Source organism: Culex quinquefasciatus, chromosome 3 (assembly GCF_015732765.1).
Source record: "Culex quinquefasciatus strain JHB chromosome 3, VPISU_Cqui_1.0_pri_paternal, whole genome shotgun sequence".
Taxonomy (NCBI): domain Eukaryota; kingdom Metazoa; phylum Arthropoda; class Insecta; order Diptera; family Culicidae; genus Culex; species Culex quinquefasciatus.
This window is the reverse complement of record NC_051863.1, coordinates 168043852-168067397: the sequence shown is the minus strand read 5'-3', so window position 1 is coordinate 168067397 and position 23546 is coordinate 168043852. Positions and strand designations below refer to the sequence as shown.

The 23546-nt window shown below is 33.5% G+C and overlaps 1 protein-coding gene across 2 annotated transcripts in view; it reads right to left on the bottom strand.

Annotated features, from left to right (window-relative positions):
• Positions 1-23546, bottom strand: part of LOC6042011 — a 152695-nt gene that overhangs the window by 109973 nt on the left and 19176 nt on the right. For both annotated transcript variants that reach the window (XM_038259484.1, XM_038259485.1), the window contains exon 2: positions 20462-21564. In XM_038259484.1, the coding sequence (XP_038115412.1) occupies positions 20462-21077 (616 nt within the window). In that variant the 5' untranslated portion in view covers positions 21078-21564. The remainder of the gene's footprint in view (positions 1-20461; positions 21565-23546) is intronic.

Sequence of the window (23546 nt, the reverse complement as noted above, 5' to 3'; positions counted from 1 at the left end):
CTATTCAAGAATCGAAAAACGGGAATTTTTCAGTTAGAATAATATTTTAAGTGGCAAAAAATACTTTTGAAAAATCTATAAATAACTTTTCAATTGTAAATGCGATTAAAGATAAAAAAAACTGCAATAAAAAAAATTTACTGAAATTTTTTTGTCGCAATTTTTCAAAAAAAAAAACTGAGTGACAAAATTTTTGTCCATACTTTTTCTTAGAAACATTTGTTTTAGGTTTTCGAATCCAATCGAAAGTAACGGTTTTTGGATAAACAGCTGCCAAAATTGACACTTTTATGGGTGAACTAATGACACAACATAGCTTCTTTGGTCATCGGAAAGGCCCTCTATAAAGGTTGAGCTAAATTAAAAAATACAAAAAATATATATAATCGTAATCGACCGTCCGATTGTTAAGGTGTTACATACATGTAGAAAATTACATAATTTCATATTACAGAATATTTATTAAATCCATTGATGATTTCCAATCATTCCTGAAAAATTCATGAAGATATTTCATGATTCAAGTAAGTTACAGGCGCTTTAAGCTTAAAAGTTTGCCATGCGCAAAACGAACTGTCAAACTTTGTGAGCATTTTTCTCTAAACAACGAGTTGATTTACGGGTGCCACGATATCTCGAGATGACCAATTTGTCTAAAATTTGGGGTGAAGACTCTCAAGACATATTCCGTGTGCGTGATGAAGTCCATTTTTTGAATTTTTCTTTTTTTCAAAATGCAAAAATCAAAAACTTAAAAATTTTTAAATAAAAATAGAAAAAATATTTCTATCTTTTTTTAAATAAGCTTTTTTAAAAATCGGCCTTCGTCATGCACACAGAACCACTCTAACGAGTCTTCACCAAAATTTTGAGCCGATTTGGTCCAAGCAGTGTTGAGATATCGTAGCACCCGTTTTTTGAAACTGCTAACCTCAAATAGCTATATCTCTGCAATGATACAATCAAATGTCTTCAAATTTGTTTTGCTTATTGATGAACATGCCCTGAAAACAGAATTAAAAAAAAAGTTTAAGTGTGTGCTCATAAATACCAACCTCTGAAAATTTTGCCGATTTACATGTATGTAATCCCTTAAGGATTCCTCAAATTTTTTGAAAAAAAATTAAATGTTTAAGGCACTTTTTAGGTAATATCATTTTTTTAAATATTTCTCGGGATCATTTTTGGAGGTTATTTTATGCAACTTTCCTCAACGAAAAACTTTTTTAAATTTATTCAATTTTCTTCATTAGTTCATGATATTTTCATATACGTTATCTAGGTTTTTTGTAGAATCAAGCCTGTTATATAGACTCTAATAACGATTGACACTTTTAATAATTGACGTTTTTCGTTAGTTTTTAAATCTTCTCTTTCAGTATTTTACAAAATTTACACAATTTTTTAAGCTTTGGCAAATCAAGTAAAATCCTCAAAGCCAAGGTTTTCAAAAATGTATGTATTGTATGTATGTATTTTTTCAAAAAATTGTATTTAAAATTATTTTGTGAAAAATGTTTTTTAAAAGTCCTCTATAAGTCTTTATCCGTCAACCAGTGATGGAATAATCGCAAAACAAACAATTTCGCTTGCGAACTTTCTTCACCCGCGAAAAAGAGAGGAGGCGATTTTTTTAGATTCCTTTTATCGATCATTCGTGCGCGAGAGCGAAAAGCCATGTTCCCATCGGATTTTGTCTCATGATGAACGTTCAATGATTTTCTTTTGATGATGATTCTTCCATTGCTGCTGTCAACTTACATAAAAAACCATTGAAAAATTGTTTACAAAATACTTGTTAAAATTTAAAAATATCAAATCTATTTATTGTTTTATGTCCGATTCTGACTCGGCTTCAACACAATTTCGTTTTCAAACTAGGTCATCTACCTACGAAAATCCGCGCTTCAGTGACACACATCCCATTTCCACAAATCAATTCCAGCTCAAAATAGGCAAATTCAAAACTGCCAATCTTCCACACCAACCAAAAGTTAGTTTAACTGACTAGCGCAACAGTCGAATGCATTTTACAGCAATCCGCAACCGGGTCACCGACAACTACACAAATCTGCCATCCAAATCATCATCCGCCACCGTCACCGGCGACTTCTGCCCTGTAGCGTTCGTCGATACGATGCAACTTTTAAGCTTCTAGTTGCGCTTGATGTGCACAGCAGAACAGCACACACAAAAAATCGAGAATCAAACATCTCGGAAATTGCACATCGCTGCAAATTGCTTCCTCGATTACGACGATATGCCATCGAGGGGTTGATTGGTTGGGTATTTCGGAGAGTGGGGTAAAATGAGCATTATGAAGCTTTCAGTTTCAATTCTTATAGTTCGAATTATTTTTTAATGTATAAGGGGTGGTTTAAAAAGTTTTTACTATTTCAAATAATTCCCATTTTTCCCACCCTTTTTATTAGGAAATCCACGTGAGACACACAACGTGAAAAAAAAAAACAGTAAGTGTGAAATGCATAACACACATGAATCGAAAGTCTGCAGTTGCCGTACTCCTGCATTCCCCTCTTCAAGCACCGACTTCAGTTGTAGTGTAAAGTCTCGGAATATCGAAAAGTGCAGAAACGTGTTCCACTGGGGTAGAAAGGATGAATGAATTTCACCGAAGCTCTATAAATACCACTCCACTTTACACTCTCGTCCCAGTCAGGACGAATTCAAATCAATCGTCTCGCGGGGGAAAAGTCCCAACCGTGGGGCGGTAGGGCAATAAAAACTACCCTTACAATTCACACACACACACACGCCAGTTTGCAAAAGAGATTTGATAACATTTCACACGTCGTTCCGGCGAGTGATTTCTTGCACCGATGTAGCTGCTGGCAGGGATAATGAGAATTTAGATTGAGATTTTATCTGGCTGCTTTCACTGGTGGGGGATTTTCCCTAGCGTTGGGAATTTCCCAACAGAGCTAACCTAGGACTTTTTTTTTGTTGCAACTAACAGGGCACTAGTGGAGGAACGGAAAGTGGTTAGATCATGACACTTTTCTTTTCAACCGCTGATTTACTATGCTGAACCACGACAGCCGCAACTCGGAAGAAGTTGGGTTGGGCTCACCGGAACGAGAATGTCTTTCATGTGCAGCCATGAAAGGCCAAAAAGGGGGTTGGAAACAGCTAGTAGAACATGTGTTGTAATCCACGTGGGGAAAGTTTGAGAAAAAAAGGACGTAGTTTGAAAATATAAGAATTGGGAAAATAATATCAAAGTAAAAACAATTGAACGTTGAACTAATCTGTTGAAAGTAAATCTGATTCAGTATTTTTTACCTTTGTACCTCCAAAACTAAAAGGGGAAAAATTAAACAAGATTTTTTTCTCTTCTGGCTTTTGCAATCTCAAAACTCGCTTGAAAAATCTTAAATGTTCAAGTCATCCAGTACATTTTCAAATATTTTAACCTCGTTAATAGAGACAAAGAGTAGCTCTCTACGATTTCGCAATTTTTTCGTGGTTTTAAATTTTCTTTTTTTTTTTATTTGGATGAAACTTTGTTCATGCATTCCCTTTGCAAAAGGGGCAATTTTGCATCATTTGTTTTCCATACAAGTCTCCATACAATTTTGGGAGCAAATGCATTAGAGCAATTCTCTCAGATTTCGGTAATTCGATTTCATTTGTATTTTTTAATCAGGCTGAAACTTTTTTCGTGCCTTCGGTATACCAAGAGAAGCCATTTTGCATCATTGGTTCGTTCATATAATTTTCCATACAAATTTGGCAGCTGTCCATACAAAAATGATGTATGAAAATTCAAAAATCTGATCTTTTGAAGGAATTTTTTGATCGATTTGGTGTCTTCGGCAAAGTTGTAGGTATGGATAAGGGCTACATTAAAAAAAATATTTACGGAAAAAAATGTGTGATTTTTTAATTCACTTTTTGTCACTAAAACATGATTTGCAAAAAAACACTATTTTTATTTTTGTTTTTTTTATGTGTTGTAGGGGACATCAAATGCCAACTTTTCAGAAATTTCCTGGTTGTTAAAAAAATCATTGGCCGAGTTAAGAACGATAAAATGAATACAGATTTCTTTCAAAAAATCGAAATATTGGTCGCAAACATTTTCAACTACATTTTTCAATGTAAAATCAAATTTGCAATCAAAAAGTACTTTTGTGAAATTTTGAAAAAGTGCACCGTTTTCAAGTTAAAGCCAGCGTTAGGTAACTTTTTTGAAAATAGTCGCAGTTTTTCATTTGGAAAAATATTTTTGAAAAGCTGAGAAATTTCTGTATACTTGGCTTTTTGGACTTTGTCGATACGACCTTTCTTTTAATAGGACCTTTAGTTGCTGAGATATTGCCATGCAAAGGTTTAAAAAACAGGAAAATTGATGTTTTCTAAGTCTCACCCAAGAACCCACCATTTTATAACGTCGATATCTCAGCAACTAATGGACCAAGTTACAAAAACATCAAACAAATTAATTACGCTCTTTTGAAATGTTAGTCTTGTTTTAAAATTTTTGAAAATATAGTTTTTGAAAAGATCGAAAAATTTCACGAATGTTTCATATTTTAACATTGCAAATCGGACCATTAGTTGCTGAAATATCGACATTAGAAAATGGTGAGTTGTTTGGATGAGACCTAGAAAACATCAATTTTCCGGTTTTTAAACCTTTGCATGGAAATATCTCAGCAACTAAAGGTCGTATCAACAAAGTTCAAAAATGCAAAATATAGAGAATTTTCTCAGCTCTTCAAAAATATTTTTTTTCAAAAGTAGGCAAACATGTGCACTAATTAAAAAAAAATACTGAGACTTTTTTCAAAAAAGTTACCCAAAGATGGCTATAACTTGAAAACAGTGGCCTTTATCAAAATTTCATTGAAGTACTTTTTGATTTAAAATTTGATTTTAAATCGAAAAATGAAGTTGAAAAATTGTTGCGACCAATATTTCAATTTTTTGAAAAAATCTGTATTCATTTAAAAAATTATAACTCGGTCAATAATTTTTTGCACAACCTGGAAATTTCTGAAAAGTTGGCATTTGATGTCCTCTAAAACATATCAAAAAAAAAAAAAACAAACAAAAATAGTTTTTTTTTTGCAAATCAAGTTCAAGTGACAAAAAGTGAAAATAAAAATCACCCAATTTTTTTACCGTGTACCATCTTTTTTAGTGTAGTCCTTATCCATTCCTACAACTTTGCTGAAGACACCAAATCGATCGATCAAAAATTTCCTTCAAAAGGTACAAATTTTTGAATTTTCATACATCAATTTTGTATGGACAGCTGCCAAATTTGTATGGAAAATTATATGGACAAACTAATGATGCAAAATGCCTTCTTTGAGTATACCGAAGGCACCAAAAAGGTTTCAGCCTGATTAAAAAATTAAAAAATACAAAAATTAAAAAAGAATGATCGATTTCGTAGAGAACTGCTCATTAAATTCTTTATCTTGAGAAGAGACTTTCTGATCGATTTAGTGTCTTCGGCAAAGTTTAAGGACAATTTCAAACGTTCAACTTGCTTCGATAAAGTTGTAGGTTGTTATAGGGACAATTCAAATTAAGTTATTTTGCATGTTTAATGTACACGGAGAAAAAAGAGTTCCCAAAATCGTGAACAAGCGTTCATGAAAATGAGAACCTCGAACAAAGTGTTCAAATCTCATGAGCAGTTCTCTAGGATTTCGGTCATTCGATTTTTTTTGTATTTTTTAATCCGACTGAAACTTTTTTGGTGCCTTCGGTATGCCCAAAGAAGCCATTTTGCATCATTAGTTTGTCCATATAATTTTCCATACAAATTCGGCAGCTGTCCATACAAAAATGATGTATGAAAATTCAAAAATCTGTATCTTTTGAAGGAATTTGATCGATTCTTCGGCAAAGTTGTAGGTATGGATACGGACTACACTGGAAAAAATAATACACGGTAAAATTTGGTGATTTTTTATTTAACTTTTATCACTAAAACTTGATTTACAAAAACACTATTTTTAATTTTTTATTTTTGATATGTTTTAGAAGGCATAAAATGCCAACTTTTCAGAAATTTCAGGTTGTGCAAAAATCACTGACCGAGTTATGAATTTTAATCAATACTGATTTTTCAAAAATCGAAATTTTGGTCGTAAAATTTTTCAACTTCATTTTCGATGTAAAATCAAATTTGCAATCAAAAAGTACTTTACTGAAATTTTGATAAAGTGCACCGTTTTCAAGTTATAGCCATATTTAAGTGACTTTTTGAAAATAGTCGCAGTTTTCATTTTTAAATTAGTGCACATGTTTGCCCAGTTTTGAAAAATATTTTGAAAAGCTGAGAAAATTCTCTATATTTTGCTTATTTGGACTTTGTTGATACGACCTTTAGTTGCTGAGATATTGCAATGCAAAGGTTTAAAACAGGAAAATTGATGTTTTCTAAGTTTCACCCAAACAACCCACCATTTTCTATCGTCAATATCTCAGCAACTAATGGTCCGATTTTCAATGTTAATATATGAAACATTTGTGAAATTTTCCGATCTCTTCGAAAAATATTTTGGAATTTTCAAATCAAGACTAACATTTCACAAAGGCCAAACATTCAATATTACGCCCTTTTAAAATGTTTGTCTTGATTTGAAAATTCCAAAAATATTTTTTTCGAAAAGATCGGAAAATTTCACAATTGTTTCATATATTAACATTGAAAATCGGACCATTTGTTGCTGATATATTGACGATAGAAAATGGTGGGTTGTTTGGGTGAAACTTAGAAAACATCAATTTTCCTGTTTTTAAACCTTTGCATTGCAATATCTCAGCAACTAAAGGTCGTATCAACATAGTCCGAATAAGCAAAATATAGAGAATTTTCTCAGCTTTTCAAAAATATTTTTTTTCAAAACTGGGCAAACATGTGCACTAATTTAAAAAAATGAAAAACTGCGACTATTTTCAAAAAAGTCACTTAAATATGGCTATAACTTGAAAACGGTGCACTTTATCATAATTTTAGTAAAGTACTTTTTGATTGCAAATTTGATTTTACATCGAAAAATGAAGTTGAAAAATTTTTACGACCAAAATTTCGATTTTTTGAAAAAATCAGTATTGATTAAAAAATTCATAACTCGGTCAGTGATTTTTTGCACAACCTGGAAATTTCTGAAAAGTTGGCATTTTATGTCTTCTAAAACATATCAAAAAATAAAAAAAATTAAAAATAGTGTTTTTTTGTAAATCAAGTTTTAGTGATAAAAAGTTAAATAAAAATATCACCAAATTTTTTTTTACCGTGTATTATTTTTTCCAGTGTAGTCCGTATCCATACCTACAACTTTGCCGAAGACACCAAATCGATCAAAAAATTCCTTCAAAAGATACAGATTTTTGAATTTTCATACATCATTTTTGTATGGACAGCTGCCAAATTTGTATGGAAAATTATATGGACAAACTAATGATGCAAAATGGCTTCTTTGGGCATACCGAAGGCACCAAAAAAGTTTCAGCCGGATTAAAAAATACAAAAATTAAAATTGAAGAAAAAAGACCGATTTCGTAGAGAATTGCTCTCATGGTACGATTTTGAAAAACGTACCATGAAATTTGAACACTTTGTTCGTGGTTCCCAAATTCATGAACGCTTGTTCACGATTTTAGGAACTCTTTTTTCTCCGTGTAATATTTGGAAAGTACCATACAAATCAATCGTCTTTATAACAATATCAACTTCTAGATGTATAAATATGTTTCAGTCCTTATTTTTGTGGTATGGCCTTGAAAGCTTTTTTAAAAACTTTTTTTTTCAAAATATTAAACAAAGTGTTTGCTCACATCTTGATGAGACAATCTCAATTTATTTAAAATTTCTTTTTTTATTTTTTACCTGTTTTTTTTGTAACGTAAAACAATAATAAAATATTAAACCATGTTTTTAAAACTTTTTCCAAACAGAGAAACTTTCTAAAAAAAAGATTTTTGAATTATGATACGAATGATTATTTTTTACAAAAATTGCAATTCAACAAGGTTTGAAGGAATAATCAAAGACATATTCTTGCAATTTTTTATATTTAAATTCATTGGGATTCATTTTGATAAATTATTAGCAAATTATTATATCGTTTACAAGTTGAATTAAATTAAACAAATTAAATATATCGTTTAAAAGTTTAAATCGTATTACAATATGAAATAATTATGTCGTTTAATGATTTAATCCGTAAATTTAAATAATTTTTTTAAGCCTTGGACTTGAAAACATTGCTGCACAAATCCTATACAAAATCATAAAAAATGTTGGGCTCTTTAAAAACGATTCCAAAAATATCACAAAGCGGCTTTTTAGATTTTTTATAACTATCAAATTTGAATGATAAAATATTCTCAAGATTAAGTAATTTTATCCTATTTATCTTGTGTACTTTATTCTTTGTCCAATCGTTGATTTAGAGCAATCCACTTTTAAAATTTGTTTTTTTACTGTTTTCTGTTCTTAATACATACTTGTGTTTTATGTTCCATTTGATTGTATCTGTGGATTAAGTGGTTTTTGTTTTTTTTTTTGTTGTTATTTTGTTTTACAAACCATTTAGGGAGGTACAAATTTTACATGAAGCCTTTGTCCATCTGCTAATGTCGAAGGCAAAAAGAGCAAAAAATAAATGAATAAAATTATTCCAACTTTAACCTTTGACTTTAAATTTTAAATGAAAGCTAAAACTATGGTTGTACAACTGTAAATTCTTCTTCTTTGATCTGTGTAATATAAATTAAAAACATTATTTTATGTGCCCAGTTTGATTTAGAATATCAAAATAATCGTTTACAATGTTATCTAATAAAAGCTAATAAAATATTATTTTTGGGAAATGCTTTTTCCTAACTAAAATATTTTTTTTTCACTTTCATTGGTTATAATTTGTCAACCAACGTTCCTGTTTATTTTTTTCAACACAATTTTATCCTTCTTAACTTTTTTCCAAAGCACGCCACTGGCGCTTTTCCGGTTTTCCTTTGAACCCAACCCAACACCACTGACATTAATTCTGATGGGCGGTTTCTTGGCAAGGGCCAAGATTTCCTCTCCCCGGTTGTGTGGAACATCCTTGCGGCGAAAGTGCATTCTATCCTAGCATGGCCTCCTAGGACACAACACACACACACACACACAAGTTCTTTGAAGCAGAAAAGGAAGAAATTCTCATTTTCATTTTTCAAACAGCCCAAGACGGTGTGGCGCGGTGATGACTTTGCCCGGAAGTGCGCCCGCTTCCCCGCCCGTCCGTCCTCCCAGGGCCGGCCGGGAATCTAGGTTTTTCGTCGTTTTTCCCCACTGAACCAGATATTTCTGGTGTTTTTTTTTTCTCTCTTCAGTTTCGAGCCCTTGCTGCCCTTCTGCATCTCTTGTGCGAAGCGAAAAAAAAAGGGTTGGAAAAAGTCAGCCTCTGTGTGAGAATCAGAAATTAGGGCAATATTCAGGCCCTGCAGGGCTTCCGAGCAGTGTGCGAGAGTGTTGAGGCAGGTTCGGTTTCGTGTTCAAGTGAGAGTTCTTGTGTAGGCCCCCGGGGAAGGGATAATAGTAATCCTGGTGACAAGGACGACCAAGGTACTGGCATCGTTTGCGCAAATTACTTGCCAGAGTGATTTTTTTTTTTCTCTCTCTGCAATTTGTATAATGGCCCACAAAGTTGCAGCAGGTTCTGCGTTCTGCACAGAAGAGGCGCTGCTTCATTATTCTGGCAACAAAGTAATGAATCACCGCTTGCACACAGCCACCACACTTTATTTACTTATTACTTACGAAAAACACGCTATAAATAATGCGTTTAAGGGTATAAATCACAAGAATCCCGCGCCCGCGAAAGCCAAACATTCGAAACCCTACGCCACCGTGAAGCAACGTCCAGGGGAACCCTTGGCCACTGACCGTGGCGCTGTTGATCCGGTGATGTAATACGACGACGACGACGACGATGAGAAGACACCAAGTCCGCCCCCTCATCTGGATGGCCGGCAACTCTGTCCAATCGAGAGGGAGAGATCCGTTGGAAGTTTGGTGCACGTCATAAGAAGTCTTTTTATTGCCACGTTTCAAGTCAGGTTGGCTTGTACAAATGGATAAAAAGGCAAAGTAATGGCCAAACTGACACTTACGAGAAAAAGTCATATTTTGCTCAAATGTTCAATAATAGAGGTTTTATTTAAAATTTGACCATTCAGTTGTAAGACTAAAAGAATTTTGAAATATTTACTAAATGATAGGTTTTTGAAGAAAAATTGTACAAAATTTTCACTACTATTTGAAAACAATATTATCACAAATTGGCAATCATTACACTAGGATTTTAAAAGCATGTGATTTTGCTTGTAAAATTTAAGTCTGCAAATTCCCGGGCAGACGGTAATAACAGAATTCATGCCATTTCAATAACAAATACTGTTAAAATAACAGAAAGTGTTATGGAATCTTCTTGAAAATCCAATTTTTGCATAAGAGTTTAATAACAGTTTATGTTATCATAACAAAATTTGTTATTGGTCTGATATTGGTTGAAATCCAAAACAACTTGGAAATAACATTTTTTTGTTATGGAAAAATACCGCCAATTGTTATTGTGATGATCGGATTAGTTGTTAAAATAACAAAAAATAATAACAGAGATTTGTTCGAAGAATAACTAAAAATGTGATTGGTCTGTTATAACAATAACAATCCAATAACAAAAAAATCATAACGACGAATAACAAATCTTGGTATAGATAACAAAATATGTTATTGACCTAGTATTTTCAAATATCAAAAAATGTTATTCCCAAGTTATTTCCGACTGCTCGGGTTGTATTTTTTCATAATAATGAATTTAAAAAAAAGATATCTCCGTGACAAAAGTTTTGTGAATAACAAATACTTCAACACATTATAATTTAAACAATTAAATGACAAGGTCATACAAGTTTTTTGGAATTTCACCTAGGAGTTGAAAAAAGATAATTTACCAAGCGTGTAATTATAATTATATAAATTATCCTCTTCATAACCCACAACTTTGCTAATTTTATGGAGACTTGTTGGACGATCTAATGATGCAAAATGCCCTCTTGGGACACGGGTAAATCTGGATTAGTAGTTCTTATATCAAAAGCCATGGTCATGGTTTCAACATTTGAATGAAAAAAATGTTGTAAAATGCAATATACATCAGTTGTTTTGCAAATATAAGTTTCAAAAATTTGTAAGTATTGACGAAAATTTTATTTTTGTGAGAAACGAGGTGCGCAGATTTATTTGTGTTTCACAGACATTTGAGCTTGTTACAAACATTTCCAAAAAACTTCATTAAAATAATATTTTAAAAACTCCAACCGAAACTTATTTCGTTAGTTTTCACATTTTTTGCTAGATTTTCATGATTGTAAATTAATACATTTGAATTTTAGGCAAATGCACAGAAATGCACAGACATTTAAAAATAAAACACCAAAAAGTGCTGAACATTGTAATTTCATAAAAGTTCAACATATTTTTATACAAGCCCAAACAAGCTAAATATCATTATCAATGCAAAAAAAGACATTTAAGATTGTTTTCAGTTGATGAGACTCCAACTTTCATTTGAAATTTTCCAGTTTTATGAAAAAAATTGTCCCCCAAATTTACAAACCAATTTTGAAGAGGGGCGACATAAAATTTAAAAATATTTTCAATAGCCTAACTAATATTTTAAATCCAAACTTGTTTTTTTTTTTCAACAATCTCCCTTTATTAACCTACAATTAGCAAGAGCAAGAGTACTTTTCTGAATCTGTTTTTATTTTTAATGTTTATAAACATAATTTCAATGAATTTCAGATGAAAGCCAAAGTTTTAACAATTAAAATTCAAAACAAAGTTTGAATCAAAAACCAATTCTGAGTAACATCAAACAGGACGTGTTATTTTTGTACAAAAATAAAACTTTCATATGCCTCAGTATACCTGAAAAACGTTTATCTATTATTTTATTTTTAAGAATAAACTTACGGTAACTAAAATACAGCATCGGACAAAAAAAATTATTACTATTTTTCATAAACCATTTTATTTCCAAATTTGTCTCTACGATTTCGCAAATCGACTTTTCTTTGTATTTTTTTTTTATTTGGATGGAACTTTGTCCATGCATTTCCTATGTTAAAAGAAGGCATTTAGTGTCTTCGCCCAGTTTGTAAACGGTAAACCGGAACAAGAAAAAGATTTTTTAATTTTACTTTTTATCGTTTATAGTTTAGTTCCCAAAAAACAACAATTTTTTTATTTTTTTTTATGTTCAAAAAGACTTCTGGAGTGTTTTTTTGAAAAAGTCCAATAAACCAAATTTTAAGTTTTTGCTTTTTGTGTGTTTTTTAATACCCCTGTCTCAAGGCGGTTTCAAAAACACCCAAAAAGCAAAAACTGGAAATTTGGTTTATTGAACCTTTAAAAAAAAAAACTCTAGACCTCTTCTGAGTTATAGTGCGTGATGGTGCCAAATCTTGTTGTATTTGCATTTCAATTCATTTATTTTTTAATCGTGTTATTTGAAAAATATCGTTAACCCGGACAAATAAATATTTAGGCAAAATTGAATTTGCAATCGAAAAGTACTTTATATTTATTTATTGATTTTTTTATGAAGTGTACAGATTTTATGTAAAAGCTACTTTTAAGTATACATTTTCGATTTCTTTTAGCTTTTGCATTTACAAATTACTCCATGAAAGAAAAGCACCACTAAAAATATATTTTTTAAAAGGCTGAAAAAAAATCCTGCAATTTTCTCTCTTTAAAAAATAACTAATTAGTTCTCCCATTATTATTTTTTATTTTTGAAAACATTAACGCAAAAAAGTTTGGAAAATATATACTTGCGCTTTGAATTTCGGGAATTCCCGGGAAACAGGTAATATTTTTTGTTAGGTTATCCTGGGTATTCCCGGGAAATTGGACGCTCTACTCCAAATAGATAATTTTAGTAATTTCAGAGTTAAGACCACAATTCTTCAGTTTTTGAAATATTTAAAAAAAATATTAAATATAAATATTGAAAAGATATCAAAATTTCGCAATATTTTCTTTTTTTTACATTGGAAGTCGATCTGAAACTTTCCGAGTAACGATCAGTTAAAAATTACGGGCTCATTAGGTGACACTTCGAAAAAGATATTTTCATCGATTCGAATTTTTTGTGAGGCTGCATCTCAGAAACTAAATCTACGATTTTCAAAGTATTTCAAGAAGTATTCTTAAAATGCATAAACAAACACGAAAATAAACTGAATAATCTAGTGTTTTTTAAAAGTTTTTTTTAACCTAAAAGTAGCTATGACTTCGAATCGAATGCAGGAACTAGTTAGTAGGCTTTGAGAAGTGACGATGAAGAACAATAAGTGCACGCCGACATTGAATAAAAAAGTTTAGTTGGAAATTTGAGGAGCTTCGCCTCTTTTTTTCTTGAAGAAAGTAGGTACTATTTCTAGAGTTTTTTTTTTGTTGTATAGGTCCTATAAAAATATGAAGCACAATAGCTTATAGGACCTTAAAAAAAACTCTCGATTTGTGTAATAATGTATGTCTTATTTGTTGACAAATTTCTTCTCAAAAAGTTTTCAATATTTCTAAATTTATCCAGACTTCGGTAATGCAAATTTATTATAGTAACTTTTTCCCAAATTGTTCGTTTTTAAAATCAATTGGGTTGTTTTTAAATATTACCATTTTCCCGAGCTGTTGTAACAAACCAACAACCATCCCGAAGGCATCACAAAGATTAGAAATTTTTTATAAACGTTCAAAAAATAAAAGAACTCGTGGTGCAAAATGGCTTGCCCGGGCAGACGGTAATAACAAAATTCATGCCGTTTCAATAACAAATACTGTTAAAATAACAAAAAATGTTATGGAATCTTCTTGAAAAATCCATTTTTGCATAAGAGTTTAATAACAGTTTTTGTTACTCCCGTACTGTATGTGTGCCGACTCGCCAAACCAAGCCGCGACGACGACGACCGGGAAGGGAAGGGGAATTCGTGGTTTACACTTTTTTATGATTTTAATTATTTTGCTTGACGCGGCCTGGCGACCTGCCTGCTTGGTTTTTTTTCTTCATTTTTCCCCCCCTTTACGCGCTATTCCTTTAGGCCTTTCAATTTCTTGAAGACCCAACCTCCTTCTGGAGGTGGTACGGCCGATATTTCGCCGGCATTCCGGTAAAGTGCATCCAGTTGGCTGTGCTGGAACAGGGGGCATTCCCTGCGCTGCAAAGTGCAACGACTGACAGCAGTGGCGGCGGCGCGCGCGACGCATTATTGTGCAGAATTAGGCGTGAGTGGTTTCGGGTAACCCTCAGCTGTTTTTTTTTCGTTTAAAATATTTAAATAAAGTTTGAATCACAAAAAAAACGTACACTAAATTTGCATCAACTTTTTGTGATTATGCCGAAATTCATGAATCGACTGATTTCGAGAGGAATTGCTCAGACATAAACTAACTGAAATTATATTCACAAAAATCTCTGATACCAGTCATTGTTAACAAAATTGTTACAAATTTGCTTAGAGATAGATAAGATGAGCAGGCTGAGGGTTAATTTGACCGCCAAACCATACACGCAGGGGACGAGACTTGGCAGAAGAGATTACGCGATCCGTTGCCGTAATATTCACCAGTTTATTTACCTAGTTTATGACAAACGCGAGACCAGCGGCAGAGGACCAAGGGGGTGGTACCGGTTGACGATGAGGACGTCCCCCTACGACCCCCGGTCGACGTTCACCGACTTTCAACAGATTCCGTGCCAGATTGTTATTGCCCAGGAAAACAACTTATTATTTACTGCCTGTATTGCCCCGCTAGGTGTCGCGACTGCAGCTTCTTCTTGATATTTGTATTTGTTTTTTTTTCTTCCTCTCTCTCCCGTCTTCTTAAGTGAGGTGAGATCTTTATAGACCCCCGCGGGATCACTTGTCCGACCGTTACCGTACGACTATTACGACGATGACGGGGTTGAAATACGATGTTTGAACACCAATTAAAGTTCATTGTCTGCCCTGTGGAATTAAACTTGTGTCAACATCTACAACGGAGCGGAACGAATGTGACTACCCAGTATCACCCTAATAGAGCGCGTTTGAGAAAGTTGACACCGACTGAGAGCAAATTGAAACAGCTCCCCAGTGGCAACCTCTTGGTAAAACATGACTTTTTTAATTACTACAAATTTATTCACAGCAAACGTCGAAGATCATGTACTAAAACCAGTCCCTGTCCGGTGAATGGCAAATTGTGACTGTTTTCAAGCAATTTTGTTTGCTAGATGGCTTTGCAGTCGTGGAAACTAGATAGTGTAATTTATTTATGGTTTTATTTTATCTCGAAATAGGTTGAGCTGTGAAAAGTCTACGAGTTAATTGAATCTAAGCAAAAATATCACTCACAAATTAAGCAATTCTAAGCATGCTCAACAAACCAGCCTTAATCAATCATAACTCAATTTCATAGCTTGAAAAGCAAACTCCAGAAGTGTAACTCGATCAGTGCGATCAACTTCCCACACATTTCAAGGATTTCGTCCCGTGACCATCATTTTTCAAAAAATTTCCCAAGCAACTGTAAACATCATTAGTAATACGCTGTCACATTCGCCACCTCCTCTCCTCCTCCCGTTTCCAACTGAAGCAAAGTCCAGCTAACACTAGCGCGAGAGTTCATTCAGCATCGCTCGATCATCAGAAGAACATTGATTTATGCACTTGTTTTTTCCAGCTCAGCATTGCATTGGCGACACGAAAGCGCCTCCGCTGCAATTTGCACTTTCTCAAATGTGAAGTTAGCCTGACTTCTGTGGCCCGTTTGGTAATGATTTCATTATAGCTGCTCATTAGTTGGGAATGATAGCGTAATATTTAAACAAAAATTTAATTAAAATTTATTGGATTTTGTTACTTCATCTTACTTTTTTGATAAAGAACTCTATCTCTAAGTCTAGGATAATTTTCAACGCTTGGTAATTTTTGATCCAGGTTTCTTCAATTTTACTTATAATTTGACGTGTTGAAAACCCGGTATGTCAGATAAAATTGACGGATATTTACAATTTTTGGAAGTGAACCATCCTGAAAATCACAAAAAAAAATATGTTCAGCTGTAAGCTCTTAGGTCCCAAAACCTTCAAATCAGCAAACAAAGTTCTCATTTTATCTGTTAGTGTAATCAGCTATTCTTTTAAAATGTCTTAGAAGTTTTAACGTATCTAACGTCTAACTGGAGATAAACATTCAAAAAAAAGTTTTATTTGCGAAAATCGTTGAATTTTTTTTTCACTATCATATTGGATAGAACCATCCTAATCACCAAACAAAACCAACGGGTCTAATTATTTTGGGCAAGGTCCCAGCCAAATTTGAGCCAAATCGGAGCACTTTTGATCTGGATCCTGCTGGTTTGACGTAGAATTGATGACTTCAGTTGTTACTGTCCTTTTTTAGGATGAGGACCACAACCTTTTACAAATTGTTTTACTTATAATTTCACCTTTCAAATAAATTACAAATTGGGCCAATGGAATATAAATTTGAAGTTCGTTCGTAAAATATTTCAAATATTTCAAATTAATGCTTTTCCAGCATTTGATATCAAATGGGACGAGACAACATATTGGAAAATAACGTGAATCCTTTGGAATTAATTTTGCCAAGAATTAAAAGATTTTTTTGATTTTTTGAATGTTTCATAACTGTAACAATATAACAAGGATTAATGATACTTTTTGTATTAAGGTTTTTTTACTGTTAAGCTCGCGAAATCTTTATTTTTTCCCCTCTTTTACAGTGGTGCAAAAAACTGAACCTTGGCTTGGCTGAAGCATGAAGTTGTAGGTTAAACGAAATCCCACGTTAGGATTATTTGCAAAATATAACTTTTTTTACGCTCATTTTTAGGATGGTGCAAAAACAGCTACCGTAAACCGGGGTGACTTTGACAGGATTTAGATTTTTCCGCAAAATGAAGAGTAAAAATTAAATAAGTACGGAATGGTACATGGAACCAAACTGACCGTGTTCAAAACTTCAAGAAGAAGTTTTCATAAAATTTTGAAAAGCTTAAAAAGTTAGAACAAACTGAGGACAAAATATTCTGCAGGTCTGATATTTGGCACCATGAAAGGAAGGATCTTTCCCGACATTTTGCGGGGAATTCTGAAATATTTCGCCGGGGGGTTTTTTTTGAAGATTTTTTAAAGATTTCTTTGAAGATTTCATAGAATATTTCTACAGAAATGTCACTGAAAATCGATGAATTCAAGTTGATATAAAACTGAATAAAAATCTATTCTTTGCATAATGTGTCGTACAATTACAGCAACGGATACAAATTTGAGCATTTAACAATGCATAGCATAGATTATTTCATTGAAAACGCATTTTTTTTTTTCTTAATAGACTCTAGAAAATTAATTTTTCAATCCTCTGTCATATTACACATTGTAGAGAACAATTTTCTGAACAAGTTCACTACAAAAAGTATCAGTTTTGGTTCAATATAGACAAAGAAATTTCCGATTTCCATGAAATCCACCCAAGTAGGCGGTGTTCATCATTCACAAAATTCGTATTAAATGAGAAAATTTTTGATTCGTTCACCGAGTTTAATTCAAAAATTTGTTATAAATCAATAATTTTGCAAACAAAACCAGTTTTAACAAATTTTAGGCAAAATTCTGACTTTAAAAAAAAAAATCCCAATATGTGTATGTATTTTTTCAAAAAGTTAATAAACGTAGTCAAAAAAATGTAAACACAGATTATTATTCTAAGAAAAAATATCAGGAACCTTAGTGATGGTACATTTGACGCAAACAAATTAACACCTTAATTCTAATTATAACAAGAAATGTTATTACTACCAAAGTCACCCCAGACTAAATTAAAAAAAACTCCAAAAAGATGCATGGACTTTGTGTGGCCTAACCCAGCACCTGTTTAAAACATAATAATCGTGAGACAAACTTTTCCAGTAAGAAAACCTTCAAGGAATAAATTGAATTCCTATCAATGTCACACCGGTTTAAGGTACCGAAGTTAATGAAAAGTTTTTTGAGCGTTTCTTAACCAAAACCGGAAATGGATTTTATTTATATTTTTTTATTTGACTCAAACTTTGTGGGGGCCTTCCCTATGACCAAATAAGCTATTTTGTGTCATTGGTTTACCCATAAAAGTCTCCATACAATTTTGGCAGCTGTCTATACAAAAATGGTATGTAAATATTCAAACAGCTGTAACTTTTGAGTGAATTTCCTAATCAATTTGTTGTCTTCGGCAAAGTTGTAGGTATTGTTGAGGACTTTTGAGAAAAAAATTGGTACACGGAAAAAAATTTGCATATTTTTTCTCAACTTTTTTAGCACTAAAACTTAATTTCCCAAAATACGTATTTTTTTGATTTTCGAGATTTTTTGATATGTTTTAGGGGACAAAAATTCGCAACTTTTGAGCCATAGAGAAACATGGTCGAAAAATCTGCCGCCGAGTTATGAATTTTTGAAAAATAGTGATTTTTGGAAAAAATCTAAGTTTCATGCAAAAACAAGTTTTACATTATTTTTTAGGTTTTCTTCTTTTGGCTTTTCAGTCCGTCGAACGAAGGGAAACGGTTGTTACTTTTATTCGACGGACTGAAAAGCCAAATATGAAGAAAACTGAAATTTGACAGTCGCTGCGAAAAAATATATTTTTTAATGCAAAATTGAATTTGCAATCGAAAAGTACTTTACAGATTTTTTGATAAAGGGCTCCGTTTTCAAGATATAGTCACCGAAAGTTTGATTTTAGCGAAATATTTGCAGTTTTTCAATTTTTAAAAATAGTGACCATGAGTGACCATTTCTAAAAATATTTTTTTGAAAAGCTCAGAAAATTTACTATAAAATTGTCTAAGAGACATCGAAGATTGGACCTCTGGTTGCTGAGATACAGCGGCTTAAAGAAAAAGAAACACGAAAATTGAAGTTTTCTAAGTCTCACCCAAACAGCCCACCTTTTTCTAATGACGATATCTCAGCAATTAATGGTCCGATTTTCAATGTAAATACATGAAACATTCGTGAAATTTGTCGATCTCTTCGAAAAAATACAGTCGACTCTCTGGCTGTCGATCTTCTCGATATCAATAATTCTCCATCTATCGATGAATTCTTCAGTCCCTTCAATCTGCATACTTCATTTATCTACATTCCTCGATATTTTCCCTTGCTTGACGGATCTCTTCCTCGACGGTCCCTTGGATTCTATTTGCTTAAAAAATCTCTTCCGGTTGTCAATAATTTCACTTTCTCATGGTTTGCATAGACATTTAGACATGGCAAAACGAAGCCTTGAAGGGTGTTTGACATTAGTTTGTTTTGCTTTTTTTTATAATGCTTTTGTTGAAAGAATTTTGTCAAAATATTGAATGCGACGCAAAATTCATATCTTTGAACGAAAAACCATGACAATGATGGAAGTCTTCACATTAAATCTAATGGAAGTTAAAATTTTCACCAGAAAATTGGATCTAAGGGGTCCCCCGAGCAAAAATTTACAACTAAAAAATTCACTTAAAGTAAAAGTGTCTATTTAATATGTTATACTGCCTTACCCAAAGCGTTCTCAAACTCAGATGGTAGTCCCCGATGTCCCCTACAAGCTGTAGGTCGAACCGAGTTGATATCTGTTTGGAACACTTTAGAATATAAATAGAATAATAAAAAAAAAATCTCGAAAAAGTTTCAACAAAAGACTAATTCTCCTTATAGAAGAATACTTTTTACAAAAAGTACTGTTGCCTTAGGTAACTCATAGCGGTATTTTAAAAAATATTCGAAATAACAATACTTCAGTTAGAAATATATGCACGCGTGCGGTTGATAAAAGAAAAAAAAAGAACAAATTGTGGGCAAACTTGGACATAACAAGTATGTCCTTTCCCAGGAAAATTACGGAAATCGCAAAAACTACCTACACAATAGGCCTGCTAAAAATATCGCGCGCCAAGATGAAACAATGCTCTCGACCTTCATCAAGCGGCAAGATTCGGTCACCCACTCAGGTGACACCATCAGGCAGTGCACGAATCGGAGCGGAGGGTTCCATTAAACCATCGCGTCAACTTCTCGCTCCCTACGCAAGTACACCCAACTCTGATCCCATTTACAGACCCAGGGGAGCGAGGTCGGGGTGATGAGTGGTAGTAATTGTTCGCGCCACAGAAACAAGATATGAGCACGAGTACATCGCCGTCGCCGTCATGCTCTCTTGTCGGACGTTATGGGTGTTTTGACGGGTTTGTACTAGATTGCCATCTTCCAGGTGACGACATTGTCGATACCGTCAAGAGTTTTGATTTAAATATAAACAATTCAAACAAGAGATCATGACAGCGACTTCATCGAGAACAGTATACGAGAGAGAAAATTACCTTCCGAGTAATCAATAACGCCAATTAGCACCGTAATGGCCAGCACCAGCTTCACGTCGATTCCGCCACTTCGGTGGCGCCACCGCGAAACCGGTGGCCAATCTTGCCTTTCTTCTTCATCTTGTTTCTTCACGCCACCGCCGGCGTCACACTCACAGGGTGTCACCTCACGATTACTTCTTCGGTGGCGGACGCCCTTTCGGACGCCATCCTCTTCCGCACCACTATTAAACGGATTTGCACTGCTGGCAACACTGGTGCCGCCGCCATCGTTGGTTCGCCGCTGAAAAGGGGACGCTGCGAGGGCAAGGGAGGACACCAAGGACGGCAACGGGTTGACCCACCGCTGCCACATCCAGCCGCCGGACTTTGGCCGCCTCGGTCCACTTTGGGGACTCCCGGCGGGGGCTTGTTGCTGCGGATCCTCAACACTGGTGGGACCACTTATGCTAATACTGCTTCTGCTACCGGTTCTGGGTTCTGGCCACGGAACAGCAGACGGGTTATTTGTGGCACCGGTGCCGCTGTCGGCCGTAGCACACTTTACATAATTTATGCCGTTGTCTAAATTTAGCCCAACTGACGACGATGTCGGTGGCGGTGATGGAACGCTCATTTTCACAGGTCTCGGTAGATTGGCGGTTCCGGGGCCACATCTTCCGCCTGATCCACCCGCTTCCGTTCCGTCTATCCCAGCCGCTCCAGTTCAGGCGTTCATTCACAAACAAAAACAAACCGACTCTTCGTCGCAGTCTCGGGGTCCCGGGAACGCCACATGGGCCGAGTAACGGTAGCCACGTTCGCGAATCATAATTTGCTCTCAAAACAGCGCAATCACAACAACAACAACAACTTCAGTCGGAAAAGTGGCTTTTCCAACCGCGCGTAAGATCTATGTCTAAGGTTTATTTTGGAAGGTGGCAACTTTCGTTGATCATCACTTTGTGTGATGATGGGGATGGTGCGGCGTGGTTTCGAGATGGATTGGTTTCGCTGGTACGCGGTGATGAACGATGAGTGCCGGGTTTTGCAAGGGGGTGGCTCAAAATAAGGTCGATGACCTCGAACCGAAATCAGACGATGTTATGCTTGGAGTACAGATTCTGAAAGTAAAAGAAGAAAAATATAAAAAAATGAATCGATGTTTAAAACTTATATGAAATGAACGACTATTAATTATACACAATAACATATTAATTATTTTTGAGAAAATAAAAATTCAAAAATATTATCTTAAGGCTTTGATTTCTTTAAATAATAACCAAACTCCTCCTCTAGAGGCTTCTAAAAATTCGCCATATAATCAATTTTTTAACAAATTTCAATATTACGCCCTTTTAAAATGTTAGTCTTGATTTAAAAATTATTAAAATATTGTTTTCGAAAAGATCGGAAAATTTCACAAATGTTTCATATTTTAACAATGAAAATCGGATCATTAGTTGCTGAGATATCGACATTGAAAAATGGTGGGCTGTTTGGGTGAGACTTAGAAAACATCAATTTTCCTGTTTTTAAACCTTTGCATTGCAATATCTCAGCAACTAAAGGTCGTATCAACAAAGTCCGAGGAAGCAAAATATAGAGAATTTTCTCAGCTTTTCAAAAATATTTTTTTCAAAAGTGGGCAAACATGTGCACTAATTTTAAAAAATGAAAAACTGCGACTGTTTTCAAAAAAGTCACTGAAATATGGATTTAACTTGAAAACGGTGCACTTTATCAAAATTTCACCCTAGTAATTTTTTATTGCAAATTTGATTTTACATCGAAAAATGAAGTTGAAAAATTTTTGCAACCAAAATTTTGATTTTTTGAAAAAAATCTGTATTGATTTATCAGTATTGATTAAAAAAAAAAGTGTTTTTTTGCAAATCAAGTTTTAGTAATAAAAAGTTCAATAAAAAAAATCACCAAAAATTTTTTACCGTGTATTATTTTTTTACAGTGTAGTCCGTATCCATACCTACAACTTTGCCGAAGACACCAAATTGATCAAAAAAATCCTTCAAAAGGTACAGATTTTTGAATTTTCATACATCATTTTTGTATGGACAGCTGCCAAATTTGTATGGAAAATTATATGGACAAACTTATGATGCAAAATGGCTTCTTTGGGCATACCGAAGGCACCAAAAAAGTTTCAGTCGGATTAAAAAATACAAAAAAAAAATCGAATGACCGAAATCCTAGAGAACTGCTCAGCTGTCAAAATGCTTATGCGCCCTTTTCAAATGTTGCTCGAAAATTGTTGTTTTTCTCGTTTTCAGGAGGTAATTTTTAGCAACTTTTGTTCTACGAAAATCATGCTTTCTTTTGTTTTATGTATTTCTTGTTTCATTTTAAGTATTTGTATTTTAATACATCTTATTTAGTTTATGTTTGTTTATGTTTTTCATGTTTTTACAGCCGTTTTTTTGCATGTTTCATATCATATTCTGAGACAATAAAAAATTACTACATACTAATTTTTACATACAAAAAAAAAAAAGAAGTGAAAAACATAATCAAAGTTGACTCAGAAAAATATCAATTTTTAAGACTAATAACTTTGCTTGCCCAATAGAATCGATTTTTGAAAATTTTTGAAAGTTAAGAATTCAAGAATCCAGTAGATTTTTAAGCTATTTATTTTGTTCAGGCTAGTATAAATTCTATTTTGAGTATGTATCCTCAGTTTTGGTCAAAGTCGAGAGGGGGAGGGTCCGACTTGCTTTGAGAAAAATGAAACAATTATCACAAATTATTGAATTAAAGTTTTCGGTTGATGGCGTATAAGCCATGGTATCATCATTTGAACAAAAAAAAGTTTGTCCAGTTGTTTAACAATTATTAGTTTCCAAAATATTTTAGCATTAATGATTTTTTTGCGCAGAAAAAAAATCAAACAATATCCACTAACTTGGACTTCGCACTAAATTATTGCTATCGATCACACTATTGCGTTTTGCCAAACTGCCTTGGGAAAATTTAAATATTTTTAAAAATGATCAAAGTGCTCGCTATTTGCGCAGAAAAATCATTAATGCTTAAATATATTGGAAACTAATAATTGTTAAACAACTGAACAGACTTTTTTTGTTTT